The 25,011-nt window shown below is 38.9% G+C and overlaps 3 protein-coding genes across 9 annotated transcripts in view; 2 read left to right on the top strand and 1 right to left on the bottom strand.

Annotated features, from left to right (window-relative positions):
- TOMM70 (translocase of outer mitochondrial membrane 70) overlaps positions 1-25,011 on the top strand; it is a 286,607-nt gene that overhangs the window by 86,207 nt on the left and 175,389 nt on the right. The gene's annotated exons all lie outside the window — the stretch shown is intronic.
- The window catches only part of CMSS1 (cms1 ribosomal small subunit homolog), a 231,255-nt gene that overhangs the window by 17,026 nt on the left and 189,218 nt on the right, over positions 1-25,011 (top strand). The gene's annotated exons all lie outside the window — the stretch shown is intronic.
- FILIP1L (filamin A interacting protein 1 like) overlaps positions 1-25,011 on the bottom strand; it is an 81,414-nt gene that overhangs the window by 15,205 nt on the left and 41,198 nt on the right. For 3 of the 4 annotated variants that reach the window (XM_068695830.1, XM_068695822.1, XM_068695840.1), the window contains exon 4: positions 220-2,974. In XM_068695830.1, the coding sequence (XP_068551931.1) occupies positions 220-2,974 (2,755 nt within the window). Of the gene's footprint in view, positions 1-219; positions 2,975-19,498; positions 19,848-25,011 lie in introns of those variants that run through there. The other variant, XM_068695848.1, reaches the window with a different exon arrangement.

A 25,011-nucleotide genomic window follows, 5' to 3' on the forward strand; every position in this document is an offset into this window, starting at 1 on the left:
ACTGTATTTCAATGAGAAGATATACAGTAAGTGCACACTTGATAACACTAAGCAGGCAAAACTTAACGTTAGTTCCATATACTGTTGTAAAGTTCATGCACAGATCTCTCCCAAAGGAAAGGGGCTGTTCCAAATCATTCTTGCTGGGATGAAAAACGGGATGGGTTGCTGGTAAGGGTGTCAGCATGGATGGGGGAGTCAATTATAGACATTACTTACTGTAATTTGTGATTGCCGTGGGAGAGGAGTGGCTGTTGGTGTGATAGTAATACTGCTGGTGATTTTATTGGTGGGCTTACTGGGTATCCCGTTAGCTAGTGCTGGAGTTCGGTTATCTTGCACCGGGGTACAAGGGCTGACGGGCTTGGAGCTGGTGAGAGCTTGGACGTAAGGACTTCCTAAGTGGATGTGGATTTTGTTATCCTCAGTAGTTATTACACTTGATCCCGTACTGTTAGATCTCTGAAACTGCCATGACGACTGCCTGTCTGGGGATACTCTAAAAACGGCGTGCTTGGCTCCCATTTCCAGAGGCTCTGAGGAGAGCATTTGTTCCTGAGAACTTGAGCCTGGTAAAGCCAAAGGGGACATTGTTCTTTCAGGAGTTAGAGAACCACAGGAATCAGGAGTTTGAGATCTTGCAAAAGCAGACATGGTAATGGGAGAAATGGCTTGCTCTGGGCTCATGTAACCTTCTGCTGCTTTTGATTTTACAGGCGTTAAGGAGGCGTTTTGGATAATGGTTATTCTTTGCTTGGTAGTGCCGCAGTTGGGTATGACGGCCGTGCTTGTGTAGGAGTGAGGACTTTCAGCGGTAGGACTTGTTATTTCGAGTGTGGCCGTGTTCTGCCCGTGGTCTGGAGTTACCTTTATGTGGAGAGGTTGGCCGGGGGTATGGCTTAGCACGAGGTCTCCAGTCTGTGCACAGTTTCCATTTTGCTTTGTGTGGATCTTTCCGTTCTGAGGATGGTTGTCTTTGGACTTCATCCAAGGGATCCACAACTTCTTGTTCACGGCATTCCCAGCGGATGAGTTGCTTTTGAAAGACACTGGTTGTTCTTCCTCATTGTTGTCTTTGTCCTCGTTATCGCTGTCTTCGTACAGCTGTCCATTGATCACCGCTCGCTCTAAAGGCATGAGGGTTTTGTAGTCGGGTGGCTCATTGTCTGCGGGATCTGTCTGGACTTCCTTAGAAAAAAGTTGCAAGTCAGAGATTCTTCTTCCATTGAGACTGGGTCTAGGGGTCTTACTGAAGCGTCTGTACTTCTCTAATTCTTTTGTCAGACTTTCCATTTCTCTTGCCAGCTCCCTATTCTTATTTTCCTGCTGGGTGAGTTTCTTCTGTAAGACTGTATGATCACCTCGGAGGTGACAGATTAGGTCGTCTGTTGCCATGTACTCATGAATTTTCTCTTTCAGTGCATCTACTTCTCTGGAAAGGTGACTTGATTTAGCTTCTTCTTCTCTGAGCTTCTTAAAAAGACGCTGCTCTTGATTGGACTCAGCCTTCTCCGTCAATTTATACCTAGCCACTTCCATTTTGACAGCCTCCAGCTCCTCGGACAGGAGCTTGGCTCTGTCCCGTTCATTGACATACCTTCTTTCTAGCGACTCATATTCATCTTCAGTTTTCATAAGATCATCTTCTACGGCCTTCATTTCTTTCAGCTTTTGCTTAAGCCTCTCAACTTCTTGAGAAAGCTCTTTGATTTTGTTGTTCTCCTGCTGCAAGGAAGTGCTGGATTTAGTAGTCTCCTTAAGCTTATTTTTAAGAAATTCCTTTTCGACAGCTTCCAGTGACTGAAGTCTCTTTCTTAGAATATTTACTTTGGAAGCAAGATCGCTTCCTTTCTCCTCTTCTGCTTTCAGTTTGTTTTTCAAGTCATCTCTTTCTTTTGTTACACTGGATACTTTTTCCTCTGCATCAGATTTTGACTTCATTGCCTTTTTGCTTTCCTCAATGAGTTTTTCTGTAACGGACATCACCTTATTTTGTTCCACCTGAAGCTGAGAAGTTGCAGCTTGCAGCTTCTCTTCTGTTTGCTTTATTTTTTCACCCATAGTTTTTCTTTCATCCACAAGCATCACCGTTAGAGTCTTCAGCTTTGTTAAATCTTCTTTAAGTGTGAACTCAGTTTTTTCTAGCTTGCTTTCGATTGCTTCAAGCTCTCCAACTCTAGCTTTTAAGCCATCCAGCTCAAGGGACAACTGCTTTGTTAACATTTTTTCTCTTTCTAGGTTGCATTTCAGGGAGTAGCATTCCTGTTTGCTTTTGTTGAAAGCATCCTCTAATTTCTCCAGCTCCATTATTCTTTTGTTGAGTTTGTCAACTTCTCCTTTAAGGTTCTTGCTCTGCGTCGCTTCTTTTTCTAACTTTTTATTAAGTTCTCTGCACTGATCTTCCATTTTTATGAGCTCTTCGTCTTTTCCTTCCATCTCCAGCAGTCGCTTCCGTAATTCTTCCACTTCGGACATAAGCGTTGAGTTCCCATACTCTCCCTTATTTATCTTATCCCTTAGGTCTTGCAGTTCATCCTCTGCTTTCCTTAAAGATTTATTGGTCTCCTCCAGCTCATCGATTTGTCGGCTGAGAGCAGTCAGTTTTAGCCGGAGCTGACGATTCTGGCTGTCTTCATTGGTTAGTTTGGCCATCATTGCTTCTTGATCTTGGGAAACCTTACTGCTGTGGGCTTGCAGCTCAGCCTCCAGCCTGCTGGCTCTCTGTTCTTCTTCTTGAACTTTTGCTTCAGCAAGGGCGAGTTTCTCATGTGCTTGGTCGGCAGAAGTGGTTAACTCTTGAATTTTTTGACTTTGTTGATTCAACTGCTCGGTGAGTCTTTGTTGTTCATCTACCACCATTAAAGCAAAGGATTTCAGTTTAGTTAATTCTTCTTTCAGTTTGGCTATTTTCTTGTTGCTTTCCTTCTCTTTTTTCTCCTGATACGCTGTTTCTTGTTCAAGAAGCTTTTTCAATCTGGGGGAAGAAATAATACCATATTTTGTAGCCGTTTTAATAGGCATTTAAAAATGCACTTGAAATATTAAGACATCTGCCAGATGTGCCTGAGCATCCACTTGTACTTGCAACTAGAAGCAGGGCTCTCCTTGTAGTGTCATGGTGAAGTCCCCACAGGCCTTAGCTTTCTACTCAGAAGTTCTTTGGTAATGGACACTTCAGTACGATCATTTACACTTAATAACTTCAGTAGTTACGCATCTTTAATTACGTTTTCAGCTTCTGACAGTTATCAGTGCAACACAACTGTTTGATGTTCTGCACTGGAACAATGCTGATCTTGGCTGTCTGCTGGGGCTAGGTGTGTACAGGCAGGGTTTTTTTTAGAAATGTGATTATCGCAGTGCTTGAGAAATTAAATCAGTGCAGCCCTCAAGGGCAGGTATACTTTTACAGCATTATAAACCTCCTAATACCTTTAAGCTACTTATAAACCATCCTGATCTTTTATGATGTTTTATCATTAAACCTTAGAGATGTTAAAGTATGTGAAGGAAATATACCCACACTAGGCTGTTAGTTGGGCTGACTAATTCCAATTTCCAAACAGTACATCAGAGCAAAAACCAAACATAGTAGGTGAGTCAGTCCTCAGTGGAAATACAGGCTTTATTACCTTGTTAAAAAATAAAAATCAGTCAGTAGATAAGCAGGAATTTACGTTAAGAACTTAAGACCGAACCTTGTTGCCTGTTACATTCAGACATGGTCTTACATCCAAAACTTGCAGATGTGCTGAACTGCAACTCTGTTTTATATGTTTCTTTAAACTTTTCACAATGGTTTTCCAAAACCAGTGTTTACAAGTTTTTAGGTTAGCATTCAGTCTTAACCAAGATGCAGCATGCTTAGTTTGTTAGAGACCTGCAATAAGACTGTGCATTTTTTCATATAACAACCTAAGAAACCTCCAAATACCTCAGATAATTACGTCCTGTTGTAGACTTTGTCAGGGAGATATTTGTGGAACGGGTATGAGGTATGATTAGGTTTGGCCAGCACATCTGCCTCCTTTCAATTAGATTTTTCCCACAGCTGACTTATGAATCACGTTCTGATATTCAAGAATAGTCTTAAAAGCCTAGTCTAAAAGAATATGAGCACTTGTACGTTTTGCTGTTGTTCATATGTATGACACGTATTCCTTTACAGAGTGCTGGTGAGGAAGGAATTGCATATCAGGAGTGTATTTCAACAAAGTGCTGCTTACACACTTGTTAGCTGAGGCCCCTTCTGTCCTGTCCCCGAAAAGCGATAATGACCCTCCAGAAGTAGCTGCTGAAACATCAGGTTCCTGTTCCACAGCTGTCCCTGGTCAGTGCTGTGATGTCCAAACAGTAAGTCTTTACAGCTTTCCACTGACAAGTTCCTGTTGCAGCCATCCTTTTCGTTCAGGAAGAGCTTAGATAATGGCCTCCTTTGCACAGCTCTTTATTAGCTGCTGCCTGACTGGAGGCATGTATTTCTGGGGGCTTAATAGGCTGCCTCAGCAACATCCTCATTGGCAGCATTGAGTTTTTTTTGCCTGGAGAGAGGAAGTCCCTGCCATTGTACAACTGTTCATCAGACTTGTCTGGTTTGATGGGGATACTTGATAGAAATCCCTGGCTATGAAATTTCTTAACACGTTCTCCATCCCCACAGCTCTTATTTTAGTGCAGAAGTTGCATTATACTGAGTGTAATGTGAAAAATATTTTTTCACGTTTCTGTGAAAACTAGGTGGAAGGGGGAGTAACAGTAAACTGAGTTGATTTCAAAGACTTAAAGCAGCCCCGATTTCTTTACAGCAGTAGATTAGTATAATGGGGGAAAATAGACATGAAAAGGTGTAAGTGGAGAGGGAGAGGTTTGTGAAATGAGCTTGGAGGAATGTTGCTGGCTGACAGAACAAGGCGACTGCGCCATCTTCAAAGGCTGCTTTTTACTATGTTGTCAGTGTATACACTTTTGTCATCCTTTTAACGTTAGCTTGTTTGAGTTCTTTTTAAATAAAAAAACTCACAGGACTCTCTCCCCTCCCCACCCTTGTCTCTGAATGCTTTAGTAGTGAAGTTCAATTGATGATTTACCGTTGCCATAGATATAAAACCATAACAGAAGCACAACCAACAATTTCATTTGGAATGAGCTCAGTTTTTGCGTGTGCATGAAGTTAAGACACGTTAATATGGTTAGACTTGAGGTTATTAGCATGTGTTTTATTTTTGCTTCCTTCACTGTCATTTGTTTTTGTTAGGCAAATTTGGCTGAATTTAATTAATTGGTGTATTATTCAGTGCTTCTTTATTAACTAGTTGATATCTCTCTGTCCAAATGATACTAATGCACGAGTGACTGGTGCCCCCTAAATTGCTTTAGAAAGAACACTTTCGACCCAAATAGGAACCAGCAATCCCAATTTACATAGGATGCTGTTTAAAATTTTATGATTGAAATCAGAGACTTGTTTGTAAATAAATCAGTAAAGTCAGATGACAGATGTTTGAAGGAATAATAACAAAAGTCCTTACAATGAACATGACAGGTATGTACAACTTCTGGTTTTTCCTGTCTCTTTTTTTTCTTTTTTTTTTCATTTGTTTGGTCTACAACTCCATTTCCCAAACTATGCGTAGTGCTTGTTGAAGTCTAGATTCAGTAAAGCTCTCGAGGTTCCAGACCAAGCTGAATGCTTGATTGAGGTAGTTTAAGCCAAGTTCTGATCAGCAACCGTGAATTGCCATGGGTATTTGAACAAAAGTGTCTAAATTACTAAATCTGAGCTATTGGTCGTATAAGCTGGTAAGAATTTTCAAGAGATTTTGTTGGGTATTTTTGATTGTTCCAAAAGACTTTAGGGTATGTAGAAATGTTTCTCTTTCATTCAAAACATAAACTGCAATTTTAAAATCCTAGCAGAAATAGAAGGAAATACTTTTAACCCCTTAAATATATAAAAATCACTTCAGTGAAGTTAAATTGTGGAGCAGAACTCAGAAGCTGTTAAAGGATTTTAATGTTTCTTTTTAAAAAAAAAAAAAAGTTGTAATAAACATGGTGTTTTGGTTTGTTGTTTTTTTTTTTTTTTTGGATCATGTGTCATTAAATATGCTTTTGCATTTGTTTTTGATTAATGTGGGGTTGCAGGATGGAGACTGAATACCTGTTTAACTTTCTCCTTATGCAAGGGGAAGCCTAGTTTTTGTTGTCTTGTATTATAAAGTCTGGCCAGGTATATAGCAGAAAAATAAAAGTGAAAGTGTGACCTTAGATTCCATAAGCGAGTTTTTGAAAAAAATAACAACAACAAAACAAACAACTTTTAAGCCACCAGGTCTCTTTGAAGGACATAGGTATGTTGCATCTGAGAGAGTAATTTTGCCAAAAACACACAAGGATCAGAAAAAGTTGACTTCAAAAGTAAATAAAGGAATGGGAACTCCCCTATCCATTAAAATATTTTTAGCATTTACGTTTTCAGCTTTTCATGGTAAAGTAACTTCATTTTAGACAAAGGTAGGTATATCATTGAGGCAAAGTATTCACAGATAATTCCAGGCAGTTGACTTCATAGGACTACAAGAACCCTTTCTGAAACCAGGCCAGCAAAAACAGGCATTGGAAACTGTTTTTATGAACACGAATGCTAGGTAGTTAAACAGAGTCAGGGCAGTGTCTTATTACTCTTTTCTTCAGAGCTTCTGTTATAAATTACTGCTTTATTGTGGCTTACTATCGTACTTGTTTGCAATACCATTTTTTTTTCCTTAAAGAAATATGTCATCATCAGCTCTCATCTGTTCATTGTAACTGCATTTCTCAGCTTGTATGCTATAGCCTCTTGGCCTCAATGCTATGTTTTCAATCGTGTTGTCTTGTTTTCTAGAATTTTTTTAATGCTTATGGTTTCAGCTTCACTATGTTATATTTAGCAATGCACTACTATGTGCTCTTACAAGACACCCAAAACAGCTCATTGTCTTCTTGGTGTCATGTGATATCTTTTTATTTTCAAGTGCAGTTTTCCGCTGTTGCAGGGACCTGTACTACACTGATATTGTTTAATTTGTGTTTTTACGGGACTCTAGGGGAGCTGTTTTTCCTCTGAGTTTCAGGAAAACTAAAGAAAGCGTGGGAAACTGAGATTGCAAAACTCTTGCCTTTTAGCTTGTTCTAGAATGAATCGTTGTTCTTAGAATCATATTTTTTTTAAAGGAATAATGTAATGATAGCTGAGTTCTGTAAGAATTAAGGATACAAGTGGAAGTAGGTTCTGTTTTTTTGTTGTTTGTTTGTTTGGTTTGGTTTTAGATGGACTTCTATCATTTCTTCTGCCAAAGTATTGAGATCTTAGCATATACCTGATCAGTATCAATATCTTGATATGTATGAGGTGATGCTGTAGAAATGACTAAGATTTTGAATGTTTGGGGTGCTTTTTTGTAAGTCTTAAATGCCAATTTTTATCCAGTTTATGTGTTTTTTCCCCGATTAAAGTTGTGGCTTAATAGAGGTTTTACAGGTTATAACATGAGGGAGACTTGCTTCTAAAGTTTTTGGACGTGTACTTGAATCTCCCCCTGTACAATGCAAATAAAAATGCTAAGCTGAAAGCTTTTAAATGTAGATGAAGTCATGCTTCTTCGTCTGAGGCATTCTTCCCAGTTAGCAATAAGCCATCGTCTGGCTTTTATAAGAGAAGAAACATGCTTCATCATTTCTGGTAAATCTTAAAAGTTGGTGTAATTTTTGACACCAATACTGTTAAGTATTTATTTTCAGAAGAAAGCCAGCCTGTCTGTGCCTTCCATAGTTTGTGGCAGTAAAATTTGGGTTTGTTAATCTGAGTTTCTGGTCTTAGGGTATCTATGTGTTTCTTTTCTTCGCCTACAGTTCTACTCACTGAGGTGTAGTTTTTATGAAGACATATGTTATGGCTACTTTTATAGCTCTCTTTATTATCTGTATTGATGCTTCTTTTTTTTCCCCGTCATAAAGAAAGTCAAAATCCTTTGAAATTACAGCAGCAACAGCATACCATAGCTGTTGTGTAATCTGTTGGCTTTATCTGAATCAGTCAGCACTTCCCGACAGAATGCTAGCACTTACTTTAAAATTTGTTTTGCAGTATACTATTTATGTGAAGATATTTTAAATCATTAGTTCATACTAGGATGCAAATCTCTGCAAAGGGTGTCTCAGCTGCAAGAGACTGTGTGTAAGGCAGATGTCCTGATAAGGAAATTTATTTTATTAAATAAGGACTTTTAATGAGGGGGGGTGTGAGTTCTGCTCATTACTCCACAGACTACCACAGAGAGGTAATCGTTGTTTTATCTGATGCTTAAAACGCTGACTTGCTTTACAAAGCTTAATAAAAGTCATATATGATGAATGGTGTTGCCAGTTCTGGGTTAACTTGGGCAAAATTTAAAATGGATAACCAGATGTACTTAGCTGTGATGCTGCATAAATGTAAACAGGATAATATATTCTTTGAAAACCAGATTAATCTGTAACAGTAACATTGACTGTGACCACGATTTCACAACTACTAACTTACTGAAAAATCCTCCTGGTTGAATAGGGATATAGATATTATAAAATCCAGTGTAAATTTGGAGACAGTAAATGGCATCAGAAATGTTTGAAATTTGTATCGGTAAGTTTGAGATCTAAGACTGGATTAACAGCGACATCTGGTTGGAGTAACTTCAATCCAGTACTAAAATTCAGTTTTACTTTATCCCAAAACATCAGTTGATAAACAAACAAAAAAAAATCTGTCTTGAGTTATATTCTTCCCGTATCTAGATATTCTTGGAAATCACCTATCCAAACACCAGTATTGTATAAAAATAGCAATACCTTCTGTGCCAATAACTGTTCAGATTTGCAATGTATGGGTTCTTAATTCTGGCCATTCACTTCTAATCTTGTAATGCCTGCCCTCTGCAGCATCTGAGGTTATCAACAGGGAAGATTCATGACTTGTAGATAGGAGTGAAGACGTTGATATCCTATTAAATTGCTGGCAGGGATTTTTTGTTGTTGTTGTTTGTTTTTTTTCCTTCCTTGACTACCTATTCTGAAAAACAATTGTAATGAGCTCTGTCCTGACAAGACCTCAAGAGCAACAAGCTTTACTTGGAGTTGCCTTAAAAGAAAAACCTCCCAGACTTCAGCAACTGGAAAACACAGCACAATGAGTTGTGAGCTGTATTCTGATGTGTTATGTTTTAGAGATTTACTTCTTTCTTCCTTCCCTCTTTCTATTAACAACTATTTCAGATTATTTCATTATTCTTTGAAGTTAGTATCTATTACTGCTGGCATTTCAATGGCGTGCAAGTGTTAATCGCTTTATGTTCTGAATCTAAATGTGTCAATAACTTAACAGGCTCACATGAATATGACTTGGGTTTCGGTGGTTAATAGTTTGGGATTATTTTCATATTACTGTAGTGCATTCTCTCCTCCCCCCCCCCCAGCAAACTGCCTGTAAAGTCGGAAATAAAGCAAGTGATTTCAGATGCAACACCAGAATTTGGAACCCTTCAAATTTACGTCAGCCAGGAAATTATAGTTTTGCAGATGGAAAGCTTTCAGAAGGAAATGGAAAGATGAACCACAAGAGATGTGGTGTAGGGGTCAAAGCACCAAGACAGAGACAAATCTTTTCAGTTACTAATCCAGGTCCTTTTTTTTCCTTCAGCTTAAACAAGCAAAATCTTGTGCCTGGACTTTAGACTTCTTAAAATAGAAAAGCAGTGTTGACTTGCTGTAATGGATTATTTTGAGAATTAGTATTAATCAAGAGGTTTTAGTGTTATAGTTACTAGTCAAATTTTAAATGGCAATGTCACTGAAAAGACTGCATTTTGAGCAAGTTAAATCAGTAGGAGGGATCCTATGTCTTTATGAACCCGAGCTATGTTTTAAATGTATACTTTAATCATTACTAATAAAACGTTATTGCTTGACCACACATTGTTGAGCTGTTCTTACAATCACCAGTGTTACAAAGCTCGCAGCATTACAGAGGTAAACAGGATAGTGCTTTTCCACCTTTTATTCCCCATGGGCAGGTGTACACCTTTGCATTTTCTGTATGGAGTATCAGTACTGGTAAGTGTTATCCTTGCAGCCCGCTGCTACCATTTATCCAAGACAAATGATAGCAGGAGTTAACTGAGGTCCTGCAAACTGTCTTTTCGAGCCCTGCTTGTCTTTCCCCCATGGGAAGATGGGCAAGATGCATGCTCTTCTTTGTGCCTCAAATTCTGGAAGTTCCTGGTCAGGCTGCTGCTAGCACTGATTACCCCAAGCAAGCAATGTGTGTTTAGTTCATGAGGTAAATGCCACCTGCACGTTGTGTTTACTGTTCATGGAAGTGTTAACAGTTTGGGGGCTGAATTTTTGAGTGTAGTATTTTGTCTACATCATTCAAGCAACTAAAGAGTTTGCAGAAGTTCTGAATCCCTGAATGCCTCAGTTGCTTCAGCTCTCTGTAAGTTTCTAACCTTTTAGTCTTCCTTTTACACTTGTCAGTTGAATACCTCTTTTAGATTAAGAAACAGTCTGAAATTTGTTATCTATAAGAAATTTCAATAGATAATTTCTGCCTGTAATTTGATTTTTTTTTTTTCCCTTGAATGTAACATCATAGAGTGTAGGTTCAAGGTGGACCTCCAGTTTTATCAGTGTTTTTTCCTGGATGCAGTTGGGTAAATGGGTGCTTTTCTGCTGTCTGATTCACCTGGAGCTGTTCTGTTGTCTTGACCAGAACTAGGCATAATTGTGCAAATATCCAATTCTTACAAACTTTTTTTAAACTTCAATTAGTTAATATTTTTGGTATGACAGAAAATGGCACTTAGCCAACAACAACACATCATGTTTCTCAGAGGGGACTAGTTAGTCATACATGTCATTTTCCCATAACATTTACAGGAATTTGATGTTCTCTAAAACAATTTTAACACAGATTTTTATATAGAAGTAAATGTCTAGAGCCGCTTTTTCATCCATGGGCGGAACAGGCACTGTGCCTATCTCTTATGCTGCCATGGCCTTACTTGTATGTTACTGGTCAGCAGCAGTGGCAAAAATTTAGGACTTTCCAAGGGTGCCTTCCAGTTGCCATCAATACCTGGATAAGCTGCTCAGTCATACAGCAGCCACTTGTTTTTAGACAGGTGGAAGTTGGCTCCAAACTGCAGTGTGTTTTTCGTGTGCTCTAATACGTGTGACAAGAATTTTTGTGCTTAAATTGCAATTAAAACATTTTGTTAATATTGTGAGATAAATGTTAAAGGTATCTCAGTACTGAATGGGCTTGTCTGGGAAGGCTTGGAAATTCAGCATCATTTTTAGGAGGGGGGGGGGGGTACTTAAAAACAATTAGACAATAATTCCTTAGGAGTGATGTAGGTGTTGTCTCTCCTGTGCAGGTGGATAAAATGACATGACTTATTGAGGTCATGTTTATATCCATAAAATCTTTATTATCTACATACATCCTAAGACAAGAATAAGCCCTTTTTCGTGTGCTTGCTTCTGAAGTACATCTGTGTATAATAAACCCTGGGTGTATGAGGACTGTGCTGAGGTGGCACCCCTTCTTTTCTTTAGCATAAAACATGAACCTTAATTGTTACTGCAAGTGTAGATTGAGAAATTTAAATTTACCTTGATGCCAAATTCGTGGAGATAATCATTTTCTTGTAGACCTGACAATGAGAGGGTATTTGTATCCCCTAAAATGGACCTTCCCATCACTTCCTCTTGGAGGACTTAAGTGAAAAGGAGCTGGTAGCAGTGCAGCACAGTGCAGTTCGGTGGCTAAAGACAGCTTTGAAGCTACAAGTGATGAAGAATGCTGTCAGTTTCCTAATTTGCAGTATGATTCTTTGATAAATTGTATTAAGACTATTTCCCACATATTATGAATTTTCTGGGTATGATTCTATGTATTGAAGCTCTGTGATTCAAATAATGTCACTGCCCGGGAAATAATTCACTTCCTTGCCATCTGTCCTAATCCTTCTAAGTGTCTTCTACATCTGAGTGTGTTGGGGCTTGAAGCATGGGATGTTTGGAAATTGTGTTATTTCAACAGGACCTCAGCCTGGGAGCACTTGGTGAATCATCTATGTTTGTGCATGTTTGGTTAAAGCATGTTAATCCTTAGCATAGATGCTCTTATTCAGGATTTGTCACCCTTGCTTCTCCTAACTGTTCCTCTTGAAGAGGACATTTTAGACTACAGGATGGGAAACTACAGCTGAGAGCTGCTGCTGCTAGTCTGAGAAATGTTTTCTTCTAGTTCTAAGGTTTACTTCATAGATTTAAATAACAAGGAATTAAAATAGTCTTCACCTGTGATTAAGTAAACATCTTTTACTCTCAGATTGGTTGATTATGATGCATTCAAGTAAGATTGTCCACTCTTCTATGGCCTTGAGAATTCACTGTGTTAAACATCAAACACCCTGCCTACGCGTAAATGAAAGTTAGATCCTTTAGACATGTGTCCAGTCAAAGTGCCAGTAACAGTTTGTGTTTAGAATCAGCTGCTTTTTTTTTTTTGTAGCTACTTGCACGTGTGTTCAGCAGCTGGAGTGACTGTTGCTTGCTTTAGAAAATAAATGTTTCTTCTAGGGAAAAAAAAACACTGAATTGTTAGGATGAAAAAGTGGACTTAGCTAGTTCTAGCTATGCTGTGTGCAATGGTTTCTTGAACTCCTAAATCAGTCTTCCTAAAGCCAAGAGAGATGCTTACTTTTTCCATCTTTAGTTGGTTTCTGTTTTTTTTTTTCTTTTTTCTGTCTTTTAAAAACTGCCATAGAAAAAAAGGCCTTTTTAGGAAAAAGGAGGGTCATGTCTGTGTATTTTTCCCTTGCCCCTTCAAATAAAGGCTCTTCAAGCTGGTAATTCAGCAAAACGATCTCTAGCTCGTTATTGTACCTCAAACAGATGTATATCCAGGAATCATTATGTGGCTGAGGGGCATTTGGCTACATCCCCATTTGATCACTCTTCTTGCCTCTTGGCTGATGATCTGTGATGCTTAGGTTGTATTTTCCTATTTTCAGATGTCACTCAGAAATGAAGGAGCTGTAGCATGCTTTCATGTGCAGTATGTTTCTGATGTAATACGTTTTAGCTTTTATCATTAATTTAAAAAGTGATTTCAGTTGCTGAAAATGTAAGGACACCATTATCTCTAGATAAAATGTGCAAGTTATTTGGTTAACTGTGTTAGCCCAGGTATATGAGAGGATCATATACAGGTTATAAAATGTTAAATTGTTGTCAAATTCTGATTTGTTGTCCCCCCAGTTAATCAAGTCTAAAATAAGAAAATTTTGCCATATACAAGGGTGGCAATAATTATCTAGAGCTTTAATCAGAGAATGGGAACAAAGCAAAGGACAAGCTGACCCTTTTGTAAGTGGCTGCTCTTTTCTATGCTGTGTTGCATTTTCTTTCCTCCTCCTTTTTAGGGGTTAGCAAAATCTGTACGCTTTTAGGTTTTTGTCAGCTGTTGCCTGCTGTTTTCCCAAAAGGGAATCAAGGTGTGCACCAGCTAGCAGAAACCTAAACACTTCCAGCAGTTGCTGTCATCCTTTTTCCCCACGCTGTAGACAATCTATTTTATCTGTCTTGGAATGTCCTATATGGAAGTTATGCTTGATAACTTTGTGGGTTTATAAGCCCCTGTCCAGCTTACCCATATACATGAAAATGAAAGTGCCTATTCATATCTTAGACATGTTTTTAGAAATATTTTAGGAGAAGTTTTAAGCCTGCCAAGGTTCGTGGTGGCCTTTTCATTGAAGCCAATTTCTTATTTAATTTGGGAATGACGTGAACTGCTAGTCAAAAGATGTTCTCTTTATGTGAAGGATTATATGGTACTATTTTGTAAGTTAAGAAAATGTTTCAGTTTTGAGCATTAAGAAATCACCTTTTTTTTGACCTTCCTATATAAAATCATTAATAGCTGTTTGAGGACCTAGTTCTCATAGAGCTACATCCAAATTAATACATTGAACGTTGGATTTCAGATGTTTAAGTTATGGGCTAGCTGCCCCAAATGTTGAGTTGTAGTACCCCCAGGTTCAGGAGACCAAACTTCATAAATAAATGAGGCTTACTTCATTCACTTTCCTCTTCTCTATGAAGGGATCTGAGACAGAATGGCTAAGGTTGAGTAAGTACTTGACTGGGAGGAGTATTTTGTAGTTGAAAACTAAAACAACTGTGGCATTTATCAGTCTGCTTCAAGAAATGTCTGTGTAGCTAAGTAGAATCAAATCATGTTTAGGAATATAGGAGGTGTAGAATTAATTTCAGGTAAGCCTGAAAGTGGTGGTAAAACTTCCAAATTTTCATAATAATTTGACTTAATGACTGAAATTTCTGCAAATTTTACCAAAATATTGATTGAAACAAAAAAAAAAATGTGGTGAAATTCAGTTAGCTTACACTTTCCCTAAGATGTTTTTGTCTATGAGCTAAAAGCAGGTATGTAATTAAAATGTGAATTTCATGAGTAGATTACTATTACTTTCCATTTTTAAACAGCCAATCTTTGTTGTTGTTTGTGTGCATGTGTTTTGCCTTGTAGTAGCAACATACTGGTTAAGGTCAGTATTTTAAATTTTTTCCCATCTCTTATGCACCCACTACAGTAGTTGCCATGCAAACACTATATGAGCTTTGTCTCTCCACTCTCTTACAGTGAATTGGAAAGAAATTGCCTTGAATATAAGGTTTCAGGCAGATCTTTAAAAACAAAAACAAAATCTCCCTGACCTATTGTTTCTTTTAACTTCAATGCAATTGTTGTGTTCCTTCCCAGGCCTTTGGAATTTAGTAAAGGACAATGAAATCTGGTTTGTGCATTGTTTTACATCCCTGAAATGTATGCAAGATTAATCAATCCCTCCACCCCCATTTAAAAAGAAATAATAGTTGTTTTTTTTTAAGGGTCTCAGTTTTGATCAGGTTGTTTTGTGTTTGATATTGTATAGGCATAAATATGAATATTTAATGTTGTCTGACCTGGTGGGTGTGAATGATTCTGGGCAAAACATCTGGTGAGATTAGAAAAGGTTTTCGTTTATAAACTAAAAATGGTCTGTTTATGGAATTATTATGCAAAGATCAAAATGCCTCTGATAGATACTTTTGACTAGGAGAAAAAAAAGTTATTTCATTTCATTTCTTATATCCACGTTTTCAGTCGTGTTCATCAGAGCTTTGTGCCCCCTGCTAGTAGCACTTCTTTCAGGGTTTGCTGAAGTTCAAGCACAAGGTGGTGGTGGGCTCTGGTTGCTCTGCTTGTATGAGCATGCAGCGTGAAGTAAAACAGCATGGGTTCTTCAGTGACTGCTCTCTGGTGGTTATCTACAGGTCCCCTTGCCCAGCTCAAGGCTGAAGTGGATGTTTTACACCACCGTGACGTACATGATGAGCTGTAGCAGAAGGGGTGACTTCTGCAACAGGAAAATGTGTGCGTTTATCATCTTGAATGGCTGAGATTGTAGGACTTTGAGTTGTGTTGAAATGTTGCTAAGCCAGGTCAGTTTGAGCTTTCTCCCGTATCTTATTATTAAAGGAGGACTGGGTGTTGTCTTATCTTGGCTAACCTAGTGTTCATTTATAGCAGGAGCATTCACCTTCTTTATCACCTCATTTCAGTTACCCTGCTGAGCAGGCAGTGCTTTGAAAAGTATTGATTTTGTACTGTTTTTAAACTGGGGGCTACAAAGTGCTGCAGAAAATCTTCAAATACACTTTCCTTGAGTTTCTGAACGCTCGAGGAAAGTGAGCTGTAAATGCCCGAGTGTGCTCCGTTGGTCAAGCTGTGTGAGATTGCTGTTCTCGACCTTCCAGAAACAACATGGTGCCTTGGCCGTGCAACCAAAGCGATTCCTGCCTCACTGACAGGAAACACAGCAAACCTCAAAATCAGCATAACGCACCGAGAGCCATTAGGACTCAGAATGCCCATTACTTCACTTAGAGCACGAGACTGGGCACTATATTTAGAAATTTTGCAGCCCTGTCTCTTACCCTCTTAGAGCTGAGTAATACAGCTTAGTGAATGGGGAACTAACTAAGCTTTCAACCACATCAAAAAAACTCAAGGTAAACCTCATGGATGCCCGGCAAAATCCATTTAAAATGAGGAAGACAGACCTAAGCAATTAAAATAAATGTATTTTTAGTGGTAAGTTACAGTTTCTAAGTTCACATCAATTTGATGACAGGCTGAAGTATTAAAGGGAACTATTAATGAGTCAGAATTAAATTTTATAGGATGGTTTTTAAAGATGTGTCTTTCTACGTTATAACCTCCTTAGTGTTCTCTGGCTTAAATATTTTTACGGGTTATTTTAATTGCTTCTGTAATGAACTGTGTTGAGGTCATACCACACCCAGGATCTGAGAGAAGCTGTTTGCAGGAGAGTTACTGAGGAGTGGTAGCTGCTTGCTTTTCCATGCCAATCTACATCTGATAAAGGATTTTCCCTGAAGAAAAGTGCCAGCTTTTTAAGAACTGCCACACCGTAGAAACTGTTGTTAGGACTAAAATCAGGCTTCCCTCTTTTTTAATATCCCATGCCATTCGCAAAAGTGATAATTCATCACACAAGTGGGTAAATAACAGGAAAGTGCTGTTAGTAAGAAAAAGTGAGCAATGACTTGATTATACTAGTACTAATGGGGAAAATAAAAAAAGTGCAAGTGATACCTGTTGATCTTTTAGATCAATCTAAAAACTTTGCTGTCAGCAGTTACGTGATAGTGGTCAGTGGAAGGAAGGGAAGTGACGGGGAAGGAACAAAGGGCCAATGCAGTCTGATAGGAAGCTGACTTTCATTTCTGGAGGATGTGCTTGTTCTTAAAGTGCTTTCTCTTTACATTGTATGTTGTAAGTAAGGAGAAACTGAAGTGAAGGAATGCAGGTGCTCAAGACTTAATTACATGCCAATTCTTTTCCTTTACTGTCTTCTTTACTGTTAAGTGATGCAAGCTAACATTTTGATTGCTTAAAATTCGGTAGTCTCGATACATACAAAGAAATCTGTGACAAAGCAAAGGTACATAATACCGTGGGGAAATAAAAACAACTGCAAGAAATGTTAATCGTGATACCTGAGTAATTATTTTGGACTTTAACCAGTAGAAACGAGAGCAAAATTGGTCCTGTAGGTATTAAGTGGAGAAACTTTTCCCTTTAGAAGGAAGTCTGTCTTTCTGGAAAACAGCCTATGGGAAATAGATTTCTTCTGTTTATTGATAGATATCATGATTTGTATTAGACTAGCAGTATTCACAGTACAGATGGTAGTTTGGATATTTCTAAAGCAATAAATAATGGTACATGTTGCCCTCCTGTGCTGGATTTAGAAGAGCTGAAATAGTATCTTAGCTATGGGTAGTCTTTTTTCTATTTCTGCTCACTGCTTTTATGACATAAGTTTATTGCACGTGTAATATTTCTGCAAATATTCCTTGTTCATCATATTGTAGTCCTTTGACTTCTGCTTATCGCTCCTCCTCAGACACATTTGAAGGTCTATTTCTTAATTTTGATTTGCAACATATCTTTTCACAATGTAGTTAATGCTTTTACTTTATAACTTAACGATGTGTTTACTAATTACTAAATCCAGTGGAAATAGGATGTATAGGAAACTAAATCATTTGTCTGGGATGAGATGTAGGTTGCAAGAGATGTACATACAGCAGAACAGCAAGCAGAAGACATTGTAAGGGTTTAGGATACTGATCCAGGGTATTGGTTTTCTAATACAAACTTCCATTTGTTCTGGTTTCTGAGATTCTTTTTGTTCTATATGTGCTACACAGTGCCCTCGTGATTCTATAGCCAGGTAGATTAAAGGTATCAACAGAGGTGTAGACTTCGCTTATTACAAGGAAGATTATCTTGGAAGTGTGGATTTGACCTTTATTTAAATGCCAAGGTGATTAATACACAAATATCTGAGTTATCTTTGAAATGAAATGTTTGTGTATGTTTAAGATTTTAGAGCCATGGGGAAAATGACCACTGAATTTTTTTAAGAATTGAAAAATTTCACCAAGTGTTCACATGGTATTTTGATTCTTAGTCTCTAACTCCTTGTATGTTGGACAATACAGCAAAACAAATAGAATCATGAAGGTTGGAAAAGATAGGATTGTATCAGCTTAAATTTTTTCTAAATACATACATGAGCAAGGATTTTGCAGGATTTAAAACATTGGATGAAAGAGAAAAAAATAACCACCTTTCTGCTGTCTGTATGAACACTGAATGCCTACACCTTTCTGCTATCTGTACTAATGCTGAATGCCTATTTAATTTCATATTAAGGAAAATGGAAAAAATACAACAAAGTCTGATTTTTCCTTTTGAGAAGAGTTTGTCTGAGCTTAAAGGGGTTAAGCAGTCGAACTTGTGCAACATTTAAAGTGCACATAAGACTCAGGAGAGCAATGCTTAGTAGCCTGAGTTTGCAAGTAGGACAGTACAATTGACTTAATGGCACTTGTTCCTATAAACAGCGATTTGACAGGGCTTGGTCCTTAATCCAGGGAGAGGACAGTGTAATTTTGTGTGCTAGGCAGATGTGAGCTGTAAACACGCTGAAGTCTGCTCTTTCAAGGTGCTCAGTGCCTCACCAGAGCTGCTTCTCCGTCTCAGTTTCTGGAGCTGCTAACTGCAACACCTTGCAGAGCCAGCCTCAGAGAGAGCAGCAAGCTTTCTGGTTTGTAAAGCCTCTGTCTGTCTGGTAAGCAGTGTTTCAGGTTTTTTCCTGAAAATCTGACAGCTCTGTCCTCTCGCGACTTGACACTTGCACACAAGACACAGAAGAGGGAAGCAGCGTGTAGGAGTTGCAAAGTTTGTTAGTAATTAAACTCTAGTTACAGTTGTTTGTTTCGGACATGGCAAAATCTTACTGCAAAATAACGTCTGTGGCGATTTATACATCGCTCTGTGAGCTGCAGTAAAAGTTGTTCAAAAGTAGCATAAGTGCTTAGAGACATGTGCTCGCACATGTATCCTAATATATAGCATATGCATATAAATGCAGCAGTAGCCCTACCTAATATATTACAATGCAGTTGGACTCCTTCCACAGCTTCAGATGCAGTCATGATTTTATCCAACAATTTGGAAAGTGTGTGTAATTCACAACTACCTCCTTCCTCAGCCTTAAATTCATTCCTCCTCTGTTGGCTCCGCAGGAATTGTTTAAAGCGCAGCTTTTAGCGCTCGAGCTGCTCATCCCGCTTCCGAGTGCCCGGGCATCTTCCAGACCTCCTGGTGCCGTTGCCACCGCTCTCCGCTCCTCACCCCTTTCAATATTTATTTTTTTTTTTCCCCCTCTTTTTCCGAAAGCGACCTTTCCGCCAGAAGCGTCCCGGTAGGATAGAGAAGGCTGGCAGCAGCGCTCTCCTGCCCTCCCGCTCTTACCTGCAGCTCCGGGGCTGGCGGGGGGCTGCGCGCCGCAGCGGGTCCCACGGGCGGCAGCGGTCCCAGGAACAGCAGCGGGTCCCACGGACGGACACGGCAGCGGTCCCAGCGAAGGAACAATGGGAGATGGGCGCCGGGCGAGCCCCAAGCCTATGGAGCATTACGTCATTACCTCGCCATATAAGGAGCTGAGCCTTTCGCTGCCTGGTCGCGGCGTTTCGGTGATGGCCAGCGCTGGGAGAAGCTTATTAATACCTCCTGGCTCCAGCTGACGCTCCGGACAGTGCGAAAGCCTTGAGGCTGCCTACCGGCCCGTGGAAGAATGTGCCCAAGGTCCGAGCTGCCACAGCTCCTTGCTATAGTGTCCGTAATGAAGGCGGCAGGAGTTGTTAGCTGATGAGCTGCAATCTCTTGTGCTCAGCCTGGAGTTTGAGCTAAGAAATTGTCTTCAAGGTCATCTTCTTTAATAAGCCAGCCTCGGGGGGGTTCCTTTTTATGTCTTTTTGCTTGCTTGCTTTTTAACCTGACAAAAAAAGTGAATTTAGCCGAGCTCCTCAGAGGGCGATACGAACTTCAAGCCTTCTTTTTTTTTTTTCCTCCTTCTGTAAAGAGTCGGGGTCCGCAGAGGATAGTATTTTATTTCCTGATGATGTAACTACAAAACAATTCTCTGAGTGATGATGGGAAGGCCAGATGAAATCTAAATTTTTTTTTCTCTTCAATGTTTTCCCTGCAAAACCCTTTCCTTTTCATCTGTTTGTGTTTCAGCTAACACAATTAAGCAGCCCAGCCAACTATTTTTAGCAAGGAGGTCTTAAAGAAATGAGTCGTTTGTTTTAATATTTAGGGAAGAGGCAGGAGGCCAAAAAGAAGGATTTAGGTTGAAGAGCTTAAAATGTATCTGTTGCATTCCCTGTCCTTCAGCGTACACTCTGAATACAACTGCGAACGCAAGGAAGAAATACCTGAAACAGGCATAAAACTTGTTGCTGAAATTCCACTAAGTTAATGAAATAAGCTCCTCTTGTGCTGACGAGTAAATTAGACCATAGAAAAGGGTTTTCCACGCTATTTTGTGCAGCTTTGTTCAAATTAGATGTATCCACAATTCATTTATTTGCAGCGTTTGAGTTTTAGTCTTCAGATAAACTCTAGCATAGCTTATGCTGTTCTACTGCCAGCTTTTAGGATGCTTTAATATATACAGGAACACAACACTAACATAATGAAATTCACTTATTTGGGGGTGTTGTCCATGTGTTTGAAGTCAAATGGTGATTAAAATGTTTGCATTTCATTAAAAAGAAAGACATCTCTTAGCTACCTTGCATATATTTACCCTGAGTGCAGTCTTAAAAAGATATTTATTTTTCAGGTGGAATTTTTCAGCCAGCCCTTTGCACTGCACCTGAGCCAGGGCTTATTCAGAAGTGTGTTACATGTATGTGTGGATGATCCTGCTGTCCCCTTGCACGTCTTTGAGAGAGTTTGGGTTTGTGTGCTTGATCAGAAATCTTCCAAATCTCTTTAAAGGAGAGATACCTGTATATTGACCCCTATGAATTGGTTGCAGAGATAATGAAATGTCTTATCCTGATCTGTCCATTGGCATATTCAAATAAAATATTTCAAGATGAAGTTGATTTTGTATGCAGGTACAGACTCATCTTTTCTGTTGGGACTCTGCAGTTACTTGAAAGAGCAGGACAGCTGCAGGTGCAGGTCCTGGTTTAGAACAGGCTGTGGGAAATGCTGTGTCCTGTTAAAGTTGCAGGGGAGTCAGGTAAGTAGGAGTCTACCATGTGTAACAGAGATCTGTAAAAGGTAGCTAGGAGTTAAATATGTATGCATGCTTTTAAACCTGTGTGTGTCTGTGTATACCCATAAAAATGACTAGAGTGAAAATTACAGTCTTTTTTACTTAGTTCTTTTTTTCTTTCCTTCCTTTTTATTTTTTTTCCTACATTTTTCCCTTCACCCGCACATTCCCTATCTCTTCAGTCTATCTACGTGAAAATTGCCTGCATTTTTGCCGCGCCACATGAAAGAGCTGTTGTAGCCTATGCGCAGCTTTGAAGAAGGAAGGCTTCCCAGAAGCTGGTAAACAAAACGCATCCTTATATTTCAGTTCTGTTTTGGAGTTGCTAGGAACACAGCTCCGATAGTGCCGGTGATAAGTTTATTGACAGTCTGGGGGCAGGCTAGAGCAGGGAATAGGGAATGCAAATCCTACTGTCTGTGTTTACATCTGGGGATAGCCAAAGTATGAACTTGTAGTTTCTTAATTAATTCTCCTCTGTGGTATAGAAGTGCACATCTGTGACCTTCTGCAAAACCGCTTTATCAAAGAGCATCAGCTGAGTGTGTAATGACCTGACTTCCTTCTCTTGTGTTGTCACAACTTGATAAAGGACACAGTACAGTACTATTTCATGCACTATTATGAAACTATATGATTTAAAATTCCAGATTGCTAACATGAAAAGCTTATTTGTGACAGAGGCTGAGAAACTTTTTTTCACTGGTTGTTTTTTATTCAGTGTCTTCCAGTATCACTAGGTAGAGTCCTAGCCCTGGTGAGGTTCACTGGATGCCTTTGGACAGGCAGATATGTCTGTCTCGCTTTGCATTGCTTCCTGAAAACCATCTCAGTTTCCTTAGTTACTAGGAGGATTTGCTCAAAATCAGTGTAAGTACTGTGACAGCAAAAGAAAATGAATCTGTAAAAAGTAAAGACAAAATGAAAACCTTATTTGGTGCATCCCCTGACAATGTGGGGCTGCTCCCTGCAGCCTGACTGCAATAGCTTTGTTCTAGTCTCTGTCTGTCCGAGTGTTATTTTATTTTGTTATTTGTGCATATGTTCTCTTAGGATTTAACTTGAAAAAACAGAAGCTGGAAAGATGGAAGATTAGCAGGCAGGGAAAAGATAGGGAAAATAAGCTAAATGACTTTGAAGTTGTTGCGTAGACCTTATCTTAAACTATCTGAATTCCTCCCATTGCTTCCATCGTTAAACTACTTCTCTTTCCTTTTTCTTCCCATAGAAGTCCGTAGCAGCCGTTCCACTATCCTTAAACCCATAACCTATCTATTGCAGCATTTGACCCCTTCCTTTAGCCATTTTGTATCTAAGATAAATAAAGGAAATTAGAACTTGGGCCTGAGTTCAACAAAGCACTTAAACATAGTCCTGTGTATTTTGTTTGAAAAAAAAAAAAAAAAAAAAGGACTTCAGCATAAGCCTGATTTTAATGATATATTGAAATTCTTGGCTGAATCAGGCTCTTAGTCACGTTTCCTTCATGTAGATATTGCTGAATCTCAGCCTTTGAAATTATCCGTGGGATCAAAATCTTTAGGTTACTTTCATATTCCCAAAATAGACATCTATGGAAGTACAAATACTGTCAGAGCTTCTGTTAGGATTTTGCATTACTTAAAACTATTTGCTTTTTTGGATGGGGTTCTGCTTAAGCTTTGCAAGTGAGAACTTGGAGAACTGAAAAGCACGTGGTATTGACAAGCTGAATCTTAATGGCTTGTATTAATGGTATCTGCTGTTTAATGGTTCTAATAATTCGTAATTTCAAGGATTTTTCTCCAGTGTATACTCAGCCTTGTCTCTGAAGTCTGTGGGAGTTTTGCTGTTAAGTCAGTGTAAGAAGGCTCACTTCTTGAATTATTTCATGGATTGATAGCATCGTTTTAAATTTTTCTGTCCAATCTGTCTTTATTAATTTCCCTGGCATTGTGGTTGACAGTCTCTTAGATTTCATCAATAAAAGTTGTTTTCATGTTTTGTCTCATAATGCACAGATGAATTTCTGAATATTGTGGAGAGAAATATGAAGGCCATTATAGCTAAATGACAGTCTGCAATGCACAGACAACTGATAAATAGCATGCGGAAGGCAAGGGGAAGAAGCAGGGGAAAGTTCTAAAGATAACATTCTTCAGATTCATGTGTCTTTACTATGGACCATGGACGGAAAGAGATTCATATCTTCATTACTGTGTGTTTTTAATTTTTTTTGGCAGCAGGAAGAAATATTTTCCCAAACTCCCCTATTGTTTGCAGATTCCATTATTCTCCCTATTTTGGCAGACACAAACAAAATTCCTAGCCAAATATTAGGGATAATTAGATCCCTTTTTGTTGGGCGCCGCCTTCAGAAGTTGATGACTGCATCTCTTCATATGACTGCTAATGACCTCTCTCCTAAGAGGGACTGGCAAACGTTCTGTATTTGCTTGTGAGATGACCTCTTGTTGTATATGGGACCAGGATAATTTTTTATTAAAAAAGACATCTAGTGTGGAGCAGAGCTTGTCATGAACAAACATTAATAGAGTTTAATTTCTGTGCCTTGTCATATAAACCATATATAGCCAAGTAATCCATTCTACATAATGAGTTGAGATAACAGTTCGTAGTCTATGAAAACTCTGCACAATAGTGTATTTACCAAGCAGCTTGGGCCTGGAGGTTTGTTTTGTAAGTGTTGTTCTGCACTGATGTTTTTTTTGTCTGCAAATAGTTGTACTATTTCTGGAAGCATGACAGCCATTTCAATATTAGTGCAGTAGCTCAAGTGAGTTGCAACCATGTGAAGACTATTGTGCTGATGTACCTTGGAGGGAGCAAAATTCCACATAATATGAACATACTTTAAATGTCTTTCTTGAGACATTGGACCTCAACAAAAAAAATAAATATATATAATAAGTCTATATACTAATTGCCTACTTTTCTTCCTCCATCTCCTTTGAAATGCAGTCAAAGCAAGATTCTTCTTGTAGGACCTTAGGGAAATGGTGACTGAGAAATGTTAAGCTTCAGATCAAGCTCTGCATGAATCTCTGAATTCGGTCACTGTGTTCAAACTGATCAAACCTTACGGAGCAGTTTAGTTCTTGTTTGAATAATAAACACACAGGTTTGAGTGAAGTTGACTCAGCTCTTTCCATAGATGTGACCTGAACATGGTGTCAGTAGAGGATGCTCCATTCAAAGCAAAGAAGTAGATCAAGGTATTACAAGTCCCTTTACTTCTCCATATCACTGAATGTCTCCTCTCTTCTGCTTTTTTCCCTTCCTGTCAATTGTTTTTTCATTTGTTACTGGGTGATGCTGATCCAGCAGTACCTTGTACTGCAAAGCCCAGCAGGGATGGGATGTGAGTGAAGGGATTCAGGATTCTTACGGATTGCAACATCTACAGCAGTCACCTGAGGCTCTGGTCTCAGAAAAGAGAAAGCATGAGCTTTTGAGGGACACACCTAGATGAATGTGGACTCGAATGCAGCTTAGGAACCATCTGTAGTGTACATATCGGAGTTACAAGTTTGTCGTTTTTTTTCTATTTTTAGTGTTTACAAAGTAGAGAGAATTGGGGATCAAAATCTATTTTCTTTCATTTCATTGTTGTAATTCTCTTGATCAGGCTTCTCTTGCCTCTTACAGATTGACCTAGTGGAAAAGTAGATGATACAGAAAGCTTATCTCAAAA

The sequence above is a fragment of the Anas acuta genome, chromosome 1, assembly GCF_963932015.1.
Source record: "Anas acuta chromosome 1, bAnaAcu1.1, whole genome shotgun sequence".
Classification (NCBI taxonomy): domain Eukaryota; kingdom Metazoa; phylum Chordata; class Aves; order Anseriformes; family Anatidae; genus Anas; species Anas acuta.